The 19624-nt window shown below is 37.0% G+C and overlaps 1 protein-coding gene across 5 annotated transcripts in view; it reads right to left on the bottom strand.

Moving 5' to 3' along the window:
- The window catches only part of Ddx60 (DExD/H-box helicase 60), a 99618-nt gene that overhangs the window by 29839 nt on the left and 50155 nt on the right, over window positions 1-19624 (bottom strand). For 4 of the 5 annotated variants that reach the window (XM_048791711.1, XM_015486230.2, XM_015486229.2 and 1 more), the window contains 9 exons: window positions 18759-18874; window positions 17847-17977; window positions 17642-17751; window positions 12422-12526; window positions 11755-11883; window positions 10602-10726; window positions 6549-6707; window positions 2452-2599; window positions 1295-1447 (listed from right to left, as the gene is read on the bottom strand). In XM_048791711.1, coding sequence (XP_048647668.1) covers window positions 1295-1447; window positions 2452-2599; window positions 6549-6707; window positions 10602-10726; window positions 11755-11883; window positions 12422-12526; window positions 17642-17751; window positions 17847-17977; window positions 18759-18874 — 1176 coding nt within the window. The remainder of the gene's footprint in view (window positions 1-1294; window positions 1448-2451; window positions 2600-6548; window positions 6708-10601; window positions 10727-11754; window positions 11884-12421; window positions 12527-17641; window positions 17752-17846; window positions 17978-18758; window positions 18875-19624) is intronic. The other variant, XM_048791710.1, reaches the window with a different exon arrangement.

Genomic DNA, 19624 nt, shown 5'->3' with positions numbered 1-19624 from the left:
ACCATGTCATTTATAAATTATTTTTAGTTCTTTAATAAGAACAAAAATGAAGAGAAAGCAAGAGCACTGAATTTAGAAAATGAGTAAATGCCTTTTTAAAAATGTGTTATTGTAACAAATCTATCACTATTTCCATAGATACTTTCCTAGAGAGATCTAATTACTCATTTATCAAGCTATTAGTAATGTCACAACTACAATTCATCAGACACTATTTTGGACACAGGATATGCTGATCAAAATAGAGTGTCTCCTTTCCCTCAATTCACAATGCAGAATATTTCTTTCTTGTTATGAGTCTTTAACAAAAATAAATAGTTATTAGTTAAGAGAAAGGCTAAGCAAAGTTGTTAATGATATATTCTATTTTTTCCAGATAACACAATTAATTACCCTTTACCTACAATGTAAGATTCTCTGCAACATGTAAATTTATTATGATTAAAAGATACTAACTACTAACTAGCACAGCAGGATCCGTCTCAATTTCTTCCATCTCTCTCTCTCTTTCTCTCTCTCTCTCCTCCCTCCTCTCTCTCTCTCACACACACACACAGTCTATGTCATACAAAATTAAAAACAGATAATTTTTAAGTTGGGGTCTATTTTTAAACATTAGTCAAGATTCAAGCTCAAATTATATAAACCTTTGTGTGAATTTATCCAGACTATCCTCATGTCCTTTCATGGGAAATGCTAAACAAAATAAAACAAGGGTTTGGCTTAAAAGTTATTTCACGTATTCCTCCTCTTGTCCACACTCAGTGGTAGGAGAGAGAGCACTGAGTGACATACCAAAAACTGCGAGATAAGCAGCAGGCCCTGAGGAAGCAAAAGATTCTTGCCCTTATTTCAGCTAATGCATTAGAAAAAGATCTGATCAATAACTCTGCTCTAAATGTCCTCCAAACCCACGTTACTCCATGATTTTGTGGACAAAATCATATAAACAGCTGACAAAATTCCCTAGATCTTACAAACAAAAAAGCAAGGGGTTGTGCTAAGATCAATATAGGTATACTTCATAGCAGAAATATTTAGAAAATTATCAGTTAAGGAAATATTTTTATTCTCATGAAAAGGTATAAACTGAATAGTACACTACAAATCCCCTCTCCCTTTTAAATGAGATGGGGATGCACACACATATCATAAGTTGTAACAAAAAACAATGACAAAAAAGGCCTAATTATATGAGGGAAAAAAAGAAAAACAACAGCAATATTTTACATTTCATGAACATTCAACTAGCATAGTTATAACTTCAATTTTTAGAATAAAAACATTTACCTACCCTAATAAATCCTTTCCTAAAGAGAATTTCAACCAACTGTTTTTCTTTGCTACTCATGGACCTGTGGTGATAGCCAATGCCCCTTTCTGCCAAAGCTTTCAGTTCTGATCCTTTTCTTTCGAATCTTACCCGATGAAACACCTTCTGCAATGACTGAAAGAAGCAAAAGATTTAGAGATTTTCATAATATCTCATCTAACTTTAATTTAAATCATAATAAAAAAGTTTAAGTGAAAATAACAAGCATACTATGTCATGGGGGTCAGGGGTCAGGGGTCAGGGCAGGAGCCTTAGGAGTTCTCCCCAGTGACATAGTCTTCTCAAAGAAAACAGAGCGGGGGGCGGGAGGGAGGCGGGGTGGGGGGGGTGTTGGGGAGGGTGTCTCTGTCCTAGAAGGTCGGGGAACCCTGAATGGCCAAGAATGGTCTTAAAAAGATCCATCGATGTCCTAAGGCCAAAATCCAGCTATGTCCAGAGTTACATGTACAAAGATAAACACTACTTATGGTGTGTGTGCGGGGGGAGTGGGGGTGGAGATGGGTGCTTACGTTTCCAAAAGCCAAAGGTTGGCTGCTGGTTATTTTAATTATGCAGTTGCCCGTGGAGTGGAATATCAAGGATCCATCAAAATGTGTTGTGAATACGTGGTTATGAAAAGGGAAGAGACCACAGAGTTTACAAAAGAAGGTATACAATAAAATGAATGTGTGTGTGTGTGTGTGTGTGTTCTCCAATGCCTTTTTGGCAAAATGTTTTAGGTGTAGTATAAAAAGCCTCTAATTTTGAGAAATTCTATGAAGACTATTTGAAGGGTACTAGGCCATGAAGACCCACATTTTCAAAAAAGGCATATGCCATGGAAGTTCAGAACTCAGCTGTGGAAACAAGAAAGATCGAAAGAAACAATGAAAGGGCGCATGCTCTCAAGGGTGCACAGTTATTAATCAAGACATAATCTGTAAATCCTTTACCTCTCCTTCTTAGATAGGCACTGGGAAGCCATTAAGAGTTACATGTAGCCCCAGATTCTATACACAGATTTCTCTTCTGGTAGGAATTACATTTAGTTATTATCCTAAACACTGTCCATAATTAAGACGCTCAAGCTGATGGATGATAACATCTCCAAGAGAAACACCCCCCTCCTAAGCACTGACCTCAGTGTCCATCACTTTTTGATCAGCATATGTGCAGTCCGGAGGGATTTCCAGGTTCTTCTCCAGACTCTTCAGTAGATTATCGTGTTCAGCTTCATGTATGAAGTTTTTATCCAAGTTTCTGGGTTTTTTATGGCTTTTTTCATCTCTGTTTGTAAAAACGAAATTTTAAGAAAGGAAAATTCATGTTCCGCCACCACTGGAAGCCTAGGACTTGCCAAATGGCTGCCATACACATCAGTACTCTCATGACTCGGTCTCCTTCCTCGAAGGCACCTCTGGAGTTTAGATCCTAGTGAGAAAGCTCCACGTGTATGTGTTTTCCTGGGATGTGATGTTGTGGCCTCTCCAAGTCCAGTTCTCCCAGATGACCTTGCTTCCCCTTGCTAAATGGAGACTTTCTCCCTTCCTCGACCTTCACGACACTCAGCTTGGAGTAAGACATACTCTCCTTGCCAATTCCTGGTCAATCTCCATCCTAGAGCAGAGGCCATGACTACCCTGATTTGGTTGCTGAAAGTACCCAACTGCACCCATTCCCTGAAGAACTGCCCCCAACTGACCAGAGGCACCTGAAAATTTCCAGCTTCTGTTAAGGGTAAGGACGTGGCCCACACACATGAGTGTAACAGTGGTACCTTCGCCTCCTGAATATAGCCCTCATTGCTCTAAGGCTTATTTTTTTTTAAAGTTTTTTCTCTCTTCTCCCCTCTCCCCCTCACTAAGAAGATTGGGGAGACGGTTAATTGCCCTTGAACACACCCACTACAGGGAGGCGATGCCTGCTGAGAATCTGGGAAGTGAATATCTCCCAAATTAACAAGTGAATCCTAACATGCAGACAGGGAACCCTGAGACCCCTACCAGAGCGCACCTAGAATGTAACCCTTGAAGTTTATTTAAAACCCCCCTGTCCCTCCTGATCCAGAGAGTCACAGACTTTGGGACAGGAGTCCCCTGTGTTTCTCCTTTGCTAGCAAAGCAATAAACCTTCTTTTTCCTTTTTCTCAAAACCAGTCCTCATTACTAAATTGGCATTGATTGTCACAGGGGACAAAGACCAAGCTGAACTTTCAGTTACATGAGTTCTAAACGTCAGCCCCCTTGATGCAGGTGGGGATTCTATGGTATTCCACAGCTTCCAGAAGAGCTAGGCACAGGCTGTTTTCTAGCACAAAGGACACCCTGATCTTTTCCTCTTCACCTCCCCTTTCCTGCTTGCCTCATTCTCTATGTTACAGTTTCCTCATGAGCACACCCCATCGATGAAGCACTTACACAGATACCCACCCCATCTCATCATGTGCCGCTAAGGGGATGTGAACTAAGACACCCCTCCATCAACCCTTAGACTCTTGGGTCTTCACACTGTATTCTCCACTACCACCGCTCAATGTAATAGACTTTTGGTTTGGGTTTTTTTTTTTTTTGTTTTTTGTTTTGTTTTTTTGGTAGCAGGGATTGAACCCAGGAACGCTTAACCACTGAATCACACCCCACCTCTTTTTATTTTATTTTTTATTTTGAGACATGGTCTGGCTAAGTTGTTTAGGGCTTCACTTAAGTCACTAAGGCTGGCTTTGAACTTGCAATCCTCCTGCCTCAGCCTCCACCTCCTGAGTCACTGAGATTACAGGCATATGCCACCATGCAGGCTCATAACAGCCTTTTATATAGACTCAGATCGCTTATTTTCTTTGAGTTATTTGTCCCTCAACTGCGCACAAGAGATTCTAAATATGAGAAGGTGAGCTTACCTGTATTCCATCAGTCAGTATCCTCACCTCTAGATAACGTTACCTTTAACTCAGGGGAGAGCAGTATGACTATGAAAGGTCCCAGCCCTATGTTTGCACAATATGGAGCAAAGCACTTATGGAGGCCCACATACTGTTGTCCATAAGTTTTTAATCAAGATAATAAACTAGCCAATATAATGCATTCTATCCTTCTACCTTAACAGATATAGCCCCAGAACAACCTAGAATTTAAAAGGGACACAATGAGCTCTGGGTGGTCATGTCTCCTTAGCTCCACTGGCTCCTCCTTCCATGGAAATGGATGCAGTTGGAGGAGAGTCACAGTGGTACTCTCTAATGTGTAATAAATAAGACAATCCCTCCTTACATTCAGTACAACAATAATGTTGAATAAGACACTGAAACAGACTTGAATTTTTATAGCTTGACTTGGTCTCTAAATCCATCTTGAAATATGGCTCCTGGAGAGCTAAAGAAAGGTGCTAAGAAAGGCTCCTGCTGTTCCCAGCTAAACTCATCTACTCTCCTCCTGCTAGGGACCCAAAACAGAGGGAATACAACCAGAAGGATCAGCAGCAGGTTCTAGCTTGCTCTAGGATATGGAATATCTAAGTCAGAGATGTTCTACAAGTTGTTGCAACTTGAAGGGAAACAGTCACTATTCTCTGAGGAATATTTCTGGAACAATTATCTGCCAAGCTGTGTCAAGCACTAGAGGTAAAAAGAGGAAATGGATAGTTTCTGTTGTAAAGAAACTTAAAATTTAGGAAAAGAAATGAAGATCGAGTTACCCATATCCAAAATAGTTGGGACCAGATATTTTTAATATTGGGGGACAAATTAAATCAGTAAATAAGTAAACAAACAAACAAAGAAATCAGATTTCTGCAAATAATGACAAAAATTTTTAGTCCATGTTTAGGCGGCAAACGGGAAGGAAGGCACTGGGGGCAGATAGGTCAGTTTAAGGAAGGAGTGAGATGAAAGAGAATGTCATGTGAAGACAAGGATAAATGTTGAATATTTCTAGAGGGATGTGGTGGGAAGAAGTAAAGACAAAGACTAAAACGTTGAAGCCAGAATTAGGCAAGGGTCGGATCCAGAAAATGGAGGGATTGAAATGTTAATTCCTTCAGAGCCCTTTCTCCATCCTTATCAAGAACCTGCCCCTGCTCCTACCTGTAGCTAAGGTAACCTGTCCCCAGGTATTGTCACTCCCTATACAGGTTTTTATTTAAGCCTCCTTCCTGCTGGATCACTCCTCCCCAGCCTTTCAGCCCACCTGTTTCCCAACTTTTGGCCAGCCCAACGAGCATTTCCTAGGCCTAGTCACATATGCAGGAAGGAGAAAGATAAAAGAAAGAGAGCAGTAGAACAAAGGAAGCCTAAGACGTATAAAAAAGGGCAAAACCCCTCACTTCTTGGGATACCAGGATACCAGCTATGGCCCCTTTTTCTCTCCCAGGAGATGTCTATGCTACCCCTTTTTAAATAAGCTGTGCTTTATATGCTTGCCTCCATGTGCTTCTCTAATGTCATACTTCAACAGGTGAGAGAGGAGAACTCGTCATCAGTAACCAGCAGTATCAACATGTCGGCATACCAACAATAGTCAGGGCTTAGACTTCACTGGTTAAGCAAGTAAGAAGGAACAACACTGAGCATGGGGTCCTTTAATCAGTTTGAATGTTTGCAGGAACATTTGTTGGTTAGATTGAAGAATTGTGAACATCAAGATCTGAAATCCAAAAAGTAGATCTGTGCAATCATCCAGAGAAGACATGAGGAACACCTAAACCAGGCAGCGACTAAAGATGGAGAGGACCCACAGGGAAAGCATACATATGCTGGCCCTAGAGGTGACAGAATTGGACACTGAGAGCAAGGAAGAGGGGACAATAGCAAAGCCCTTGAGATAACTGGCATCTCAATCAATCCAGCCCCCAGCTCATACTAAGAATCACACTGTGATGCTTTGTTTTGACCTGAGACAAAATATTCAGGCAACGTTTAAGTCTTCTGAGGACCCACTGAGAGAAAGAATTCACACATGTCTCGGATGTGCTTCTTTTGCGGGATGATTACCTAGGGTTATGTAAGCTATCCAGACTGATGGGTTGTGCTCCTGTCTCTCCCAATCTTGAATAAAACTGATCCGTGCCAGGAATATATGATAATGGTCACTTAACTTTACCCCATTCTCCCTCTCAAATTTGCAAATAAGTCCAAACAGTAAGTAGAACTTCTTTGCAGAGCACCTTCAGAGTCTATTTCCCACTGGGACATGTGAGGTATTTTTAACTCTATGATGACCAACTCATTTAGTGAAATACTTACATGAGCTTTTGTTTCTCCATGGACTTTTTAAGTTTTTGAAGTTTGCTAGCCATGACATGGGCTTCCTTATCAGCTTTGGGGGGCCTTTGCATCTCCTGCCTTTTCTCCAGGAAAGCACTCACACTTTTGGCACTGCCTTCTACAGCTCCTAAGTTGAATCTGGAAACAAGAAGAATGCTTGCCTTGAAAATAATATCATAAGTAAAATTCAAATCCTATTTCCATCTACTGCTGCTATCCTAACACATACCTGTTCGGTTTTTAAAGCCCATGTTTCTGAATTTTATCACGAATTACACACAAGATGTTGTGGATCCACTAAAGTTTTTTAGTTAACTCCTTTGTTCCCTTCATTCCCCATCACTCATGGGAATTATTCCCTTAAGAGTCGTCAGACATTCCGAAGGAGAACATTTACATACATAAGAGAGACAGATATTCCATCCTTCACAACCCTGCCTGAAATTAAGGGGGAGAAAATGTTTTTTGGCAATCAAAAGGTTTGTTTTTGGCAGGTTGGAAAGAATCATAGGTTCTCACCCTTGACTTTTGTAACATGATGACTTCTTTCCAGAGATCAGATAAAACCAGGTGTTGTGCCTTTACCATCCAGAAATGCCTCCAAGGTCTAGGCTTTATATTTTTGGAAATGTAAATTTGATCTTTAGCCATTTTTTCAATTAATTGATCAGATACAAGAGAACCAAATGGTTACTAATTGAAAAAATGGCTAAAGATCAAATTCTCATGGTAAGTGAAAAGTAAAATATTAAGTAAAAGTATGTATTCCTATGTTTACATCACATGCATTTCCCAGCATCTAGAATCTACAGCTTTCTATAGGAATCCTGAAATAAAATTCATGAAAGTTTTTATTTTGCTACTTAAACTTGTTAGAAAATGCTGTAGCCAGAAGTAATCACTAGGCATTATCATTATTCCAGCCAGAGCTTATTATAGCAAATAATAGTCTGGGTCATATAATAAAGTTTTAAAGTCTAAGTTGTGAGGCACAGTGCTTTTCTGGCAAAGTCTTTGTAGAGTTAACATTAAAAGGAAATGTGGTGGACTGGGGTTGTGGCTCAGTGGTGCAGCGTTTGCCTTGCCCATGTGGGGAACTAGTTTCAATCCTCAGCACTACATAAAAATAAATAAATCAAAATAATAGTATTATGTCCATCTACAACTAAAAAAAAAAATTAAAAAAAAGAAATGTCGTTAGCTAGTGAAAATTAAATAAACTGGCACACTGGTGAGGTAAGGACTAAGAAAATGACAATCTATGCCATATGGCAAGACATTTAAAACTTCAGACAATAAAATAATAATATGAAATGTTTATATTATACTTACTATTGTCATATACCATTTTAAGTGGATGAAATTATTTTAAGTGGCTTAAATGTATTAGTTCAGGCACTATTACTGTCTCTATTATGCAAATGCAAAGGGAGATACAAAGAGATTGAGTGACATGCCCAGGAGTACCCCATTTGACAGTGGAAGAGTCTAGTCTCCAAACCCATGTTCTTAACTATCATGTTATGATGCTTCTCTTTTTGCAATAATGTAAGTTACTGGGAACTAAGCATATGTTTTTTTAAAATACCAGATTATTTAGACATCATTTTGTCTTTTATTTTTTTATTTTTTTAATACATTTTTATTTTTTTAAAATTTTTATTGTTGGTTGTTCGAAACATTACATAGTTCTTGATATATCATATTTCACACTTTGATTCAAGTGGGTTATGAACTCCCATTTTTACCCTGTATACAGATTGCAGAATCACATCAGTTACACATCCATTGATTTACATATTGCCATACTAGTGTCTGTTGTATTCTGCTGCCTTTCCTGTCCTCTACTATCCCCCCTCCCCTCCCCTCTTCTCTCTCTACCCCCTCTACTGTAATTCATTTCTCCCCCTTGTATTTTTTTCCCTTTATCTATATAGAATGAATACAACTTAAAGATTGGACCTTAGCCAATAATATTCAGTAGTAATGTAATAATTGCTTTCATTCTAACCCCAACCCTGTGCATTATGTTTTTTTATCATCTCATCTTGCAAACGAGAAATCTAAGGCTTAAAATCATCATGTATTAACACAGCTAATGAGAAATCTGAGGCTTAAAATCCTCCAGAAGTAACACATCTAATAGGGGGCAGAGGTGGCATTCAAGCTTGGGCCGGGCTTTGAAGTGTATGCCCTTAAGCACACACCGATGTTGCCCAAATAATGGGTTCCACACATTTTTTTTTCAGAGATCAGACTATAGAAAGTTGACAACTACACTACTCTTTGAAAAGCTCTTAGAGGTAGCACTTGAGCCCAGACAATTCTCAGGTCTCTGAGAAATTAGGAATAATTATGACTAAATCACACTGCATAAGACCAAGAATTTTCACAATTTAATTTGTAGAGAACCCAAGATTTCATAGAACGTTACCAAGATTTAACTCCTTGAGCAGAATTAAGCCTTTGATGTTTTTGTGAAATATTCTCTTTTTTTTGAGTACTTTATGTACATCCAGATGTTCAAAGCATGTCACCCCAAACTGTACTATTCTAGCATATTAACTAATTTGAGTTAAAGGCACTTGAAAAGTAGCAGGTGGAAGAACGTGTTCATAAAAGTAGGAGACCAAATGCCCATATGAAAGACATTCTCCTCATACCAGAAAAAAAAAACCTTCTTGTCATCAAGGATGAGAAGTTGAAGCCAATGAAAATCTCATATAAAATTGGTTGAACTAATCCTTATCCTGCTAGTCAATCTTCCACCCAATTAATCACCCAGACCCAATCCTTTTTCGTCAGGTCACATTTTCACAACTTCTTACTTACTTTGTCCATTTCAGCATCAAGTGTGCTGCTCTGTGTCTTTGGATCTTTGTTTCCTTATGAAAGATCCCATGCCAAATAAAATTTAAATTAATTTATAGGATTTTCTCCCATTGAACTTTTTTATGTCCATTTCATTCACAAACCTAGCATGAAAAAAACCTAAGGGGACAGAGGTAAAATGTTGCCTCCCCTGCATTATAAATTTATGAAAACAAACACTTATTTTTTTTCTATTTTGTAGAAAGACATTTATAAATATTCCAGAGACACAGAATGATTTTTGTGTCTCACTGACATCCATGGTGATGCTTGAAAATGAGAGAAGTAAGCTGTATGAATTCTTCATGGTGAAGAAATTGATTTTCATTGTCCCAATAGTGAAGATAAAAGTAATGATTTTTATTGTAACCCTTAAAATTTCCAAATACAGCCTTACATTCACCTATCATCATTACTGTGAATGTACACTACCAATAATGATTCATTACTATTTATATGTGAACAAATTACACTAAACGTCAGTACCGGAACAAGATTACGTGTCTTTGTTTATATAAAGATTTCATGGCCTAAGTGTAGTTAGAAAGTATCTAGAGTGAATCAAGTATTCTATGCTGATCCCAAACTGTATTATCAAGGTTTATCCAGGATACAGAATATGATCCACTACATAAATTATATATTGATGCTGGACTAATTGAACTCCTATGTTTAAGTTATGTTATACGATAACATATAAAATTTAGCAAGATATCAATGCCTCTAGGTGATAGTGTTCATTATTATGAATTAAAAATACTAAATCACCCTACCAATAAATAATCTAGAATATTGTAAGATATTTTATGTGAGACAGTAGTGTGCATGTACATTCAATTTGTTTTACAAAAGATCTAGGTATGTATTGAAAGTTAACAAGATCTAAAAATAACAACAACAATAATAATAAAGTAATGAAAAGCTTATAGAAAAAATATCAAAGCAAATAAAGAAGACCATTTGTAATAGCACAACTAAAATATTTTATAAGAATTGAACTAGAAAGGTGTATTTTTAAATGACATGCATTTGAATAAAAAAATGGGCACCAAAAATAATAATAAATACTATATTACAGCATTGAAGTTTGTATAACTCTCCTTTAAAGGGATGAGTCTAATATAAATTTAAATAAAGAACAAATTAAATTAAATAACTTACAAAAAGAACAATGCAGGCAACTTCCCCATTGTCTTTAGCTTCTCAACAAGAAGTGGAAATAGTTTTAGCATATTTCCTGAATAAGAGCTTGAGTGCGGACTCAGTTTTCTCAGTACCTCTTTGGCCTGTGGAAGGAATAAAACACTTGTGTTTAGTTCTGCATAGTAAAGAATAAAGTCACTATTTCTGGCAAAAATATTTCCATCGTCATCTTATCCTTCTTCATGGTTCCTTAAAATAGTCGTAAGAGGCTGTTATGAAACTACGCCAAGAACCTCCAAAGAAATATGCAGTCATTAGACTAGAAAACAAAGATTTGTTAGAAACATACACACACACACACACACACACACACACACAATGTGTAACTTCTAAGGCAGCTCAATCTGTCAGAAAGAGGAGGATGGCTCAGTGATTAATGCTTGTTCCACTATGGCAGAAGGTTATGGGAAGCCAGTTCCTCCCCCCGCCATATTGGAAAATCACTCTCTAACATATTTTTAAAACTCTTTTGTAGTGAAACAACCAAAAGAAAGTGTGAGTTAATTGTATTCTGCTTCTTCCTGGAAGAAAATCAAATCAGAGTGAGAAAAAAATATCACATGAGCAATTTCCATATACGTCACTCCTAAAACAATCAGAAACCTCCATTTGTGAAAACATATGACAAATATAAAAACCATCAACTTGTTTAAAATAAATATGTATAAAATAATGATTCCGGGTTGAGTTCTTAACACAGCATTTATTTCTCTAATTTGAAATAAAAATCAAAAAAAAAAGAATTACAAGATTAAAAAGGAAAGAAGAATAAAATCTCTCAGCTCGTGTGAGTCAGGTGTCTGCTGTGGAGGCATCAACACCACAAGCACTGAGGATACTGACTCTTCTTCCTCTTCCTGTCCATAAAAACACCCAAGAGGAATCAACAGCCTCTGGGTCATGTTTTAGGGGTCACTGAGAATCAGGCTAACACCAAATTCCTTTCTCTCTTTTTATTCCATCTCTGAATCACTAGATTTCCTGTTCAACATAAAATTCTAAAATGAATATTGAAAATTAAAAAAAAAACACAAACAGTATTAACCGAGTACTATAACTCAAGAAAATGATAAAGACTATTGAGTGCTTTCCAAAAACGTGTGAAAATTACCTTTTCTTCATTGCCATTTTTAACCCAACTTGTTAATTCTGCCTTTAAGCTCTCTTCATATTTTCTAGCGTCCAACTTTTTAATGACTAATTTATTCTTAAAATGAATGAAATTCTCTGGACACAGTTTCTGGAAAACAAATACCACAACATTACATAAAATTATGCCAGAAAATCTAAAGATGTTTTCAACTTCTGTCTCATTGACAGCAAACCCAAGCTTTTAGGGGTAAGAGAGGTGAAGTTCTTTTTATCTCCCTGTAGCTTCTAAAACATAAAACAAAGAGAATGCAAAAGCTCTTCAAAGGAAAGGGTTCGGAACAACAAAATCAAAGAAGGAAACAGCAATTGGGACACAAGGAGGCAAGTGTTGTGAAAGACAACAGCAGACCAGAAATCCAAGGTATAGGAGGGGACCAAACATTGTCATATCCCAGAAGCTGAAAGAAGAAACATTTGCAAGATTTAAAATAAAACGCCAATTAAAAACTATTAAAACATAAAGTATTAGGAAGAGGAATGTATGAGAAGGAGCCATTTTATTTTGGAAAGGGTCCACTAATAATTTTAAAAGGTCAAATACAAGTGACAAAGGGTGAGAGCTTATCATTCTAAACCGCAGTATTACCATCCTCTTTAATGACATTAATTCAATGAATACTATTTACCTGGGCATCCGGCCAGTTGTTCCAGGTTTCAAGCATGGTGTCATAAAGTTGTACGCTTTCTCGAGGTGAAAAGGTTAGATCAGAAGGAAATCCACATCTTTCAATCTATGTTTAAAATAAAATTGAACATTTTAATATTCTTTTTCTATTTTATCTTCTGACTTACTCTTTGCTACAAGACATTGAGAGACACTAAACTAAAATGTTCAATTGTTGAGTGATAGGTATTAAATGCTAATAAAATACTTTCCATCAGTGACCCTGAATTACTAAAATAGAAAAAAAAAGAGTTTACCAAAAAGCTTTTATTTATTTCCTAAAACTTTGCAATTAGGCTGATTTTTTTTGTAGAATGCTTTTATAGTTCAGCTCAGAGTGATGGGAAGCCAAAAGATTTGTGGACTCTGTTTAAACAAGACTACACAAACTCTACCCTGCAATTGAAATTAATTTAACTAAGAATATGAATATTCTTTTTTAAGTGTACTGAGCAAGGCTAAGAAGGGGAAATCTTTGCCTAAGTTCTAAGACAGAAACTAGGTCAGCTTCAAGATAAAAGCTCTCAGACCACCTTCAAGACACTCCAAAACATTTCTTCCATAGACCACTGACGGGTATGCTTTAAGTCTACTTGGATGTGCCCACCATTCTGTTTTTCCACAAATATTTTAAGTGAAAATAAAAAAAAATCTGTCCTCAAAAAATTTTATTGTGATATGCTCTACTGATTTCAATGTTACTATTATAAATAAATTTCATGTGAAATCTTGATCCTTGAAATGTTAATAGGTATTTGCTCTAAACTGAACATTTGTGTCCTTTCCAAATTCATATGTTGAAACCTAAGCCCTAATGGAGGCAAGCCCTACTGGAGGCTTTTGGAGGAAATATCTTTGGGAGGTAATTCAGTTACGAGGGTGTAACTCTCACAAATAGAATTAATTTTGTTATATAAGAAACCCCAGAGGGCTCCTTGCCCATTATGCCATGTGAAGATATAGCAAGAAGGCAGCCATATAAGAATCAGACAGTGGGCCCTTGCCACACACCAAATCTGCCAGCACCTTGATCTTGGTCTTACCAACTTGTATAATGTGAAAAATAGATATTTGTTTTCTAAGCCATCTAATCTCTGGTATTTTTGTTATAGGAGCCTACTGGATGACCCATGATAATATCCCTCAAACCTCTGCCAAAAAAAGAAAAAAGAAAAAAAGAAGGAGGAGAGGAATTTTATGTGTCCTATTCAATAGGATTCCTTAGATTTCTCATTGGGAAAAATGTTAAACCTCAAAAAAGCAATTAGACTATGAAGATTTCTCCAAAAAAAATCAACAATAATTCACTTGTTTTAGTAAAAACCTGTTTTAAAATCCAGTTTTGGAAGTTCTGGGCAAAGGGAGCCACTACAAATACAACATAACTGAAAAAAAAAAATGGAGATGATATTTGGTAGAACGGAAAATTCAGAAGAGTTTAATCAGATGGTCTGATTCTAATTCAACCTCTAAATGCTAGTTGCTTACCTTTAATGTAAGAATTAAAATACTTATACTTCCACCACTTACAGACCAGTAAGAGCAAACAAATAAAATCTGCTCACATGTTCTTTAAACTTCTAAAATAAGAGGATGAAAAAACTGCACGGAATAACCAATTAGCATCACTCAATCTGAGCATTTAAAGCAGACTCAATGGTAAAGACTACATTATACCAAAATTCTAAATGAACATAGTATTTTGGAATGTTGCCATTTTGTTCTTTTATCAACTATTACTTGAAAGTGGTTACTTATACTGCCTAACTAATTAAGACGTAAATCCCATTCTTTTATAGAGGCCTGACTTTTCTCATTTCTAAAATGGATAATTCTGCTGAGAGCCACAGCCGAGTCGGAATGGCCCCTGGCATTTTGCCAACAGTATTGGTTGAGAGGCAAGCCATTAAGATGATGCTGGATTGATTCAATTGTATATTACACCTTTACTGTCCACCTTGGCCGCTACTTTGGAGTTCTCGCTACTTTGGAGTTCTCGCGGGGATTCCTGGAGAGTTCGCATTGGTTGGGAAAGTGCTGGAGGAGGAATTTCTGGTTGGTGGTTCCTGGAGGAGTGGCTTGGATGGTGTTTGGGAGAGTTCCCCGGGGAGCGTGTGTGGAGTGTGTTGGTGGAGTTCAGAAATAAAGTTTGTTCCTGCTTCAGTGGCTCGTGATTTGTGCCCAGCCAGACTGCGGCATAATTCTGCCTATGCTATTGGTTTGTTGTGAGAATTATTTAGATATTATATGGAACAGGCCTATCAGAATGCCTGGCACATGACTTCAGCTGTTAATATGATCCATTAATTATCAACTTATAATTATTAATTTTAAAAATCCATTTAGCAATTCTGTGGCTAAAAGCTGGGAATTCAGCTTAGTTGTTTTCCACTACATAATAACTAATGAACTGGGAAACTTGAGGCAGTTTCAGTAGACAATGAAGAGAAATAAATGGTCACACATTTGTACCATCTTTTACTTAGAAGCCCAGTGGTGTTCTACCATAATACTATTTTTGTATCCACATTGCCCAAAATGTCACAGGTACTGGTAAGCATTGATCCACACTGAGCAGGGAGAGATAGCATTTCTTTCAAGGGCTTCCTGGGCTGCTGGCTCTCCGAAAGTCAGCAGCTGTCCCTGTGTGGCATGACAATTGGTGGCAAAAGCCAGACAAGGCTGTGCTTAGCCAGAAGCAAGTCATATATGGGCTAAGGGTGATCCCTTGCCACAGCTGGATTAAGGCCAGCTCACTTGTCCTGTACCATCTCTTCCCTTCTGAAATCACTTTTCTGATACAGCTAAAGAGGAAAGAACCAAGATGGATGGTTCTTCTCTCTATGCTGTCAGAATTTATTATGTTTTCTTCTTACTTCTCAGTTCTTTCATATTAATTTGAAGTATATAACACAAGGTTAGAAACTATTTACCCTTTGGGAGTCCATTAATTTTCTCATCATTGCTACTTTAGGAAATGTCCTACATAAACCCATGTTATGCACACAGTTGTCAAAACATACCTAATAATGCCAAAGCCTTTGTATCTATTCACCCTGCCTTCTTCCTACAAAAGTCTAGGAGTCTTAAGAAGACTCGTTCAACAGCATGCCTTTTGCAAAAGTCATATGGGGTCAGAGCACACTGCAGCAATTCCCTCGCTTTCCAGTTACTCCATTAATAGCTGCTGAGAATAGAGGAAAGGCACTTGGACCAGAATGACCATTTCAGCATGTACTCTGAACCACAACACTCATTGCTGCTTAAGATAACCCGCCGTGAGTGCTGGGGCTGTAACTCAGTGGTAAAGCACTGGCTCACCTATGTGAGGCACTGGGTTCGATCCTCAGCACCACATAAAAATAAATGAAGACACTGTATGTTCACCTACAACTAAAAACATATTTTTTTTAAAAAGATATAACCTGGCCTTGTACAATTTTATACAAAATAAGTATTTTTAGAGTACTATACTGTTTTAAAATACCAGGTAATGATGAAAATGTTAGAGAATCTCTGTTTATCAGAAAGACTGCGAGGGAAGAAGGAAGGGAGAAAGAGAGGAGGAGGATAGAAGGGTAGAAAGAAGGAAGGGAAGGATGGAAGGAAGGAGGGAGAGAGGAAGGGAATTATTGTATTATTAAGTCTAGGATTTTTGTCTATGTTCTAGGTTTGGGGTGTGAATTAAGTCACAGGAGTGTTATTTTTATTTTAGCCAGAACATTGTCAAAAATAAAAAGAAGCTCCCCTCATAAAATCCTATTCGAAATTTACCATCATTCCCATGAATTTAGTTACTTTTGGAAGCCATGGTAACATAGCGTGAAGGTTATAAAGTGAATCTCATTCATTCAGGATTTTGTTCAATATATCCTCCAAAGAAGCGTGGTGAAATCCATCTGTCTGAGATTGCATCTTGGCCCCATTTAGCAATTCAATGTCTAGTAAGTTGGTTGAGTTCTCTGTGCCTGACCTTCCTCATTTGTCAAATGAAAATAGTAACAGGACATCTATCATACAATCATGATGGCTAAAAGAGGTGAAATATGTAAAACTCAATTTTCGCCTGTTCATTAGTTATTGTGTACTAGAAAACAACTCAACTGAACTCCTAGCTTTTAGCCATAGAATTGCTTAATGGATCTTTAAAATTAACAATTATAAGCTCATAATTAATTGATCATGTTAACAGCTGAAGCACAGTCATGTGCCAGGCATTTTGAAAGGCCTGTTACATATAACATCTAATTTAACTCTCACAACAAATCAATGGCATAGGCAGAATTATCCATTTTAGAAATGAGAACATGAAGCAAATGCTCAATTTTGGTTGGCTATCCTTATTTAACACACACTGAGTAAGTACTTTTAACACACATAGCAGTTTGTTAGGAACCACAGGAACATAAAATGTGTCTTTATCCCGCAAAGATAAGGAAGAAATGAATGTAAATCTACTTTAGCAGCAAGCTGGTTGGTGTCACATAAGAAACACCAACAAGAGGCTGTGGAGAGAAGATGACCTAGCTAAGGGAGTCACTGAAGGATTCTGAGAATATGTCATATTAGAAGAGCCATGAAAGAATGATATCTAGATCACTAGCATTTGGCATATGGGGTGAAATATTCTAGTAACAATGTACAGCATGAGGGCTTCTGAGTAAGGTACACCTAATAGATGAGTGAAAAAGATACTGAGGTGACGTCATAGAAGACCTGGATTGTGAAGCTACAGAACTATGCATTCAAGCCCTCTCCAAAGGAAAACAATTAATGTATTGGAAAGACCAGGATATGCATAAGGAGGCTTAATATGTAGGATATGTTTAACTTTTCATGTTGTGGAAGGCAGACACACTATTGACTAGTTATCACTCAGATAGGAAAATAGGAGTTTAAGTGGACCATTTATGAGAATGGGATGAGAAATATGCAAAAATAAAGTTTAAAAAATCATTCCTGACTCATACCCCAGCACCCTAGCTGAAATCCTTTTAAGGCTCCGCCTTATTGGTTTACTATCAAATCATACCGCAATGTTAGTGAGAACTGTCTTTGTCTCAATTCATAATGATCAGATTCTCACATGTACTGATTAAGTTTAAAATAGGCAGCTTTTCAATTATAATATATGCAAAGAATTTATATCACTCAAAGCAAATATGGCTGAAGTATTACTTACATGATCTGTTGTTAATGCGGCACATGGGTGAAAGTGATCAAAACAAATGTCATCATTTTTTACTGAACATAAGTACTTCTCTAAATCATTGTATCTCTCTCCATAGAGCACTAGAATTAAGAGCAAGAATTTTTGATAATGAAAACACAATGTCTGGAATAATTTAAAGTGAAAGACAAAATTTATGTGAATATATCAAACATACCAAGTCTAACTTTATATGACTGTTTGGCTTGCCAGTGGTCTTTGGGAACAGTGGCATTTTTCTTAGAAGCAATTCCTCTTGCCATTACATCATCTTCTTCTTTCCAGTAATTTTTTACTGATTGTAACCACCTAAAAATTAAATCTACATATTATTTTGGTAGAAAATGGGAACATTTTCCCAAATTAAAAAGTTTAAGTAAAGCAAATTTCCTGGGCCGTTAAGGAAATTGACTCAGGAGCCAGACTCTGTTAGATGGAATCCTAGTCTCACTACTTCTCTTTGTGACTCTCAATTGATCACTTAGTCATTCTGTGCCTCATTTTAAATACATTATTTACATTATTACCTGATAATGATAATAATGAAAATAATAGTAAATCATAGAGGTTGCTTGTTTTTAAAATAAATTAGCAGATGCAAAATACTTAAGAGTAGTACCCACAATAGGAGGTATGGAATACCTTATTATAATTGTTATTAGTTGGCAAAAAACCCCAGTGACAAAATGATCTTTTATTCCAACTAGTAAAGCAATCTTTCTAAACATTTCTACAAATTAGGAAAATAGAACTCAGGGCTAATGGCTGTTAGTATGCCTTTTTGTTTGTTTGTTTGTTTCCTGGTGAAGGACAAAATAGGAAGATATATCTATCATTTCTTCTTAAGATTTTTTGAGGTATGAAGGGGAATCCCCTACTCAATTGCCGATCTGTCTGGGGGAGTCCTTCATATTTCTTTGTACAGGGTGGCTACCACCTGTCAGGAGTGCTATACAGACATCATCTTCAAGATCCAGAGATAAACTATTAGTTGATAACAAAGTCATGAAACTTTTTAGATCCCATAAAGTATGAAATTCAAACATTCAAAATAGGTAAAAATTCTGTCCAGACAGAACCCAGTTCCTACTCAGTGAGATGTTCGGGGTTACTTATGGTAGCCGAAAGAGCCAAAAAAGGACATCGGATCATGACAAGGAGATGCTCCCAGATTTCTGCTCCAATTTCTCCACCAAGACAATGGACCTATTAAAGTAAAAAAAAAAAATTCTCAATTTAAAAGTTCATTATAAAAAATAGCAAATGAAAATAAAACATGAAACCTTAAAATCATCATACATATTTTCCATTACCTTTAATCAATATGCCAAGTTTAAAGAAGTATTGGAAAATCCACGTAATAGAAAATCTTGTCACCTAAACTTTCCTCAATCCCCATAACCACCCACCAATAATTCCTCTTTAATTTTCTTTCAAAACTATCTTTCCAACCTATGCCTTTCTATGTGTACTGCCAAACAAGCTGCAGTTACATTTTAATTGCACAACCACCATATTCTCCTAACCACAGTCTTACCTTCCCTTCTTGCGCCCTACTTCACAGCCAAAATCATACATTTCAAGGACAAATTACATTAGGACATGTCCCTTTAAATTTCTTCCATATTTTTTTTCCATTGAATGTGGAACTAACTAAAAATTTTTTAATAGGATGCATGTTAGGGTTTAAATATGAGGTATCCCTCAAAAGCTCATGTGTGACATAGTGCAAGAAGGGTTAGAGGTGAAATGATTGGATTATGAGAGCCTTAACCCAATCAGTGAATTAATCTCCTGATGAGCATTAACTGAATGGTTACTATAGGCAGGTAGGGTGTGGCTGGAGGAGGTGGGTCTCTGGGGGTATGCCTTTGGAGTATATATTTTGTCCTTGTAAAGCAGAGCATGAGCACATGCATGTTTCTCTCTCTCTCTCTCTCTTTTTCTCTCTCTCTC

This window comes from Marmota marmota, unplaced genomic scaffold (genome assembly GCF_001458135.2).
Source record: "Marmota marmota marmota unplaced genomic scaffold, marMar, whole genome shotgun sequence".
Taxonomy (NCBI): domain Eukaryota; kingdom Metazoa; phylum Chordata; class Mammalia; order Rodentia; family Sciuridae; genus Marmota; species Marmota marmota.
The sequence above is the reverse complement of the archived record's forward strand: the minus strand, read 5'-3'. Positions and strand labels throughout refer to the sequence as shown.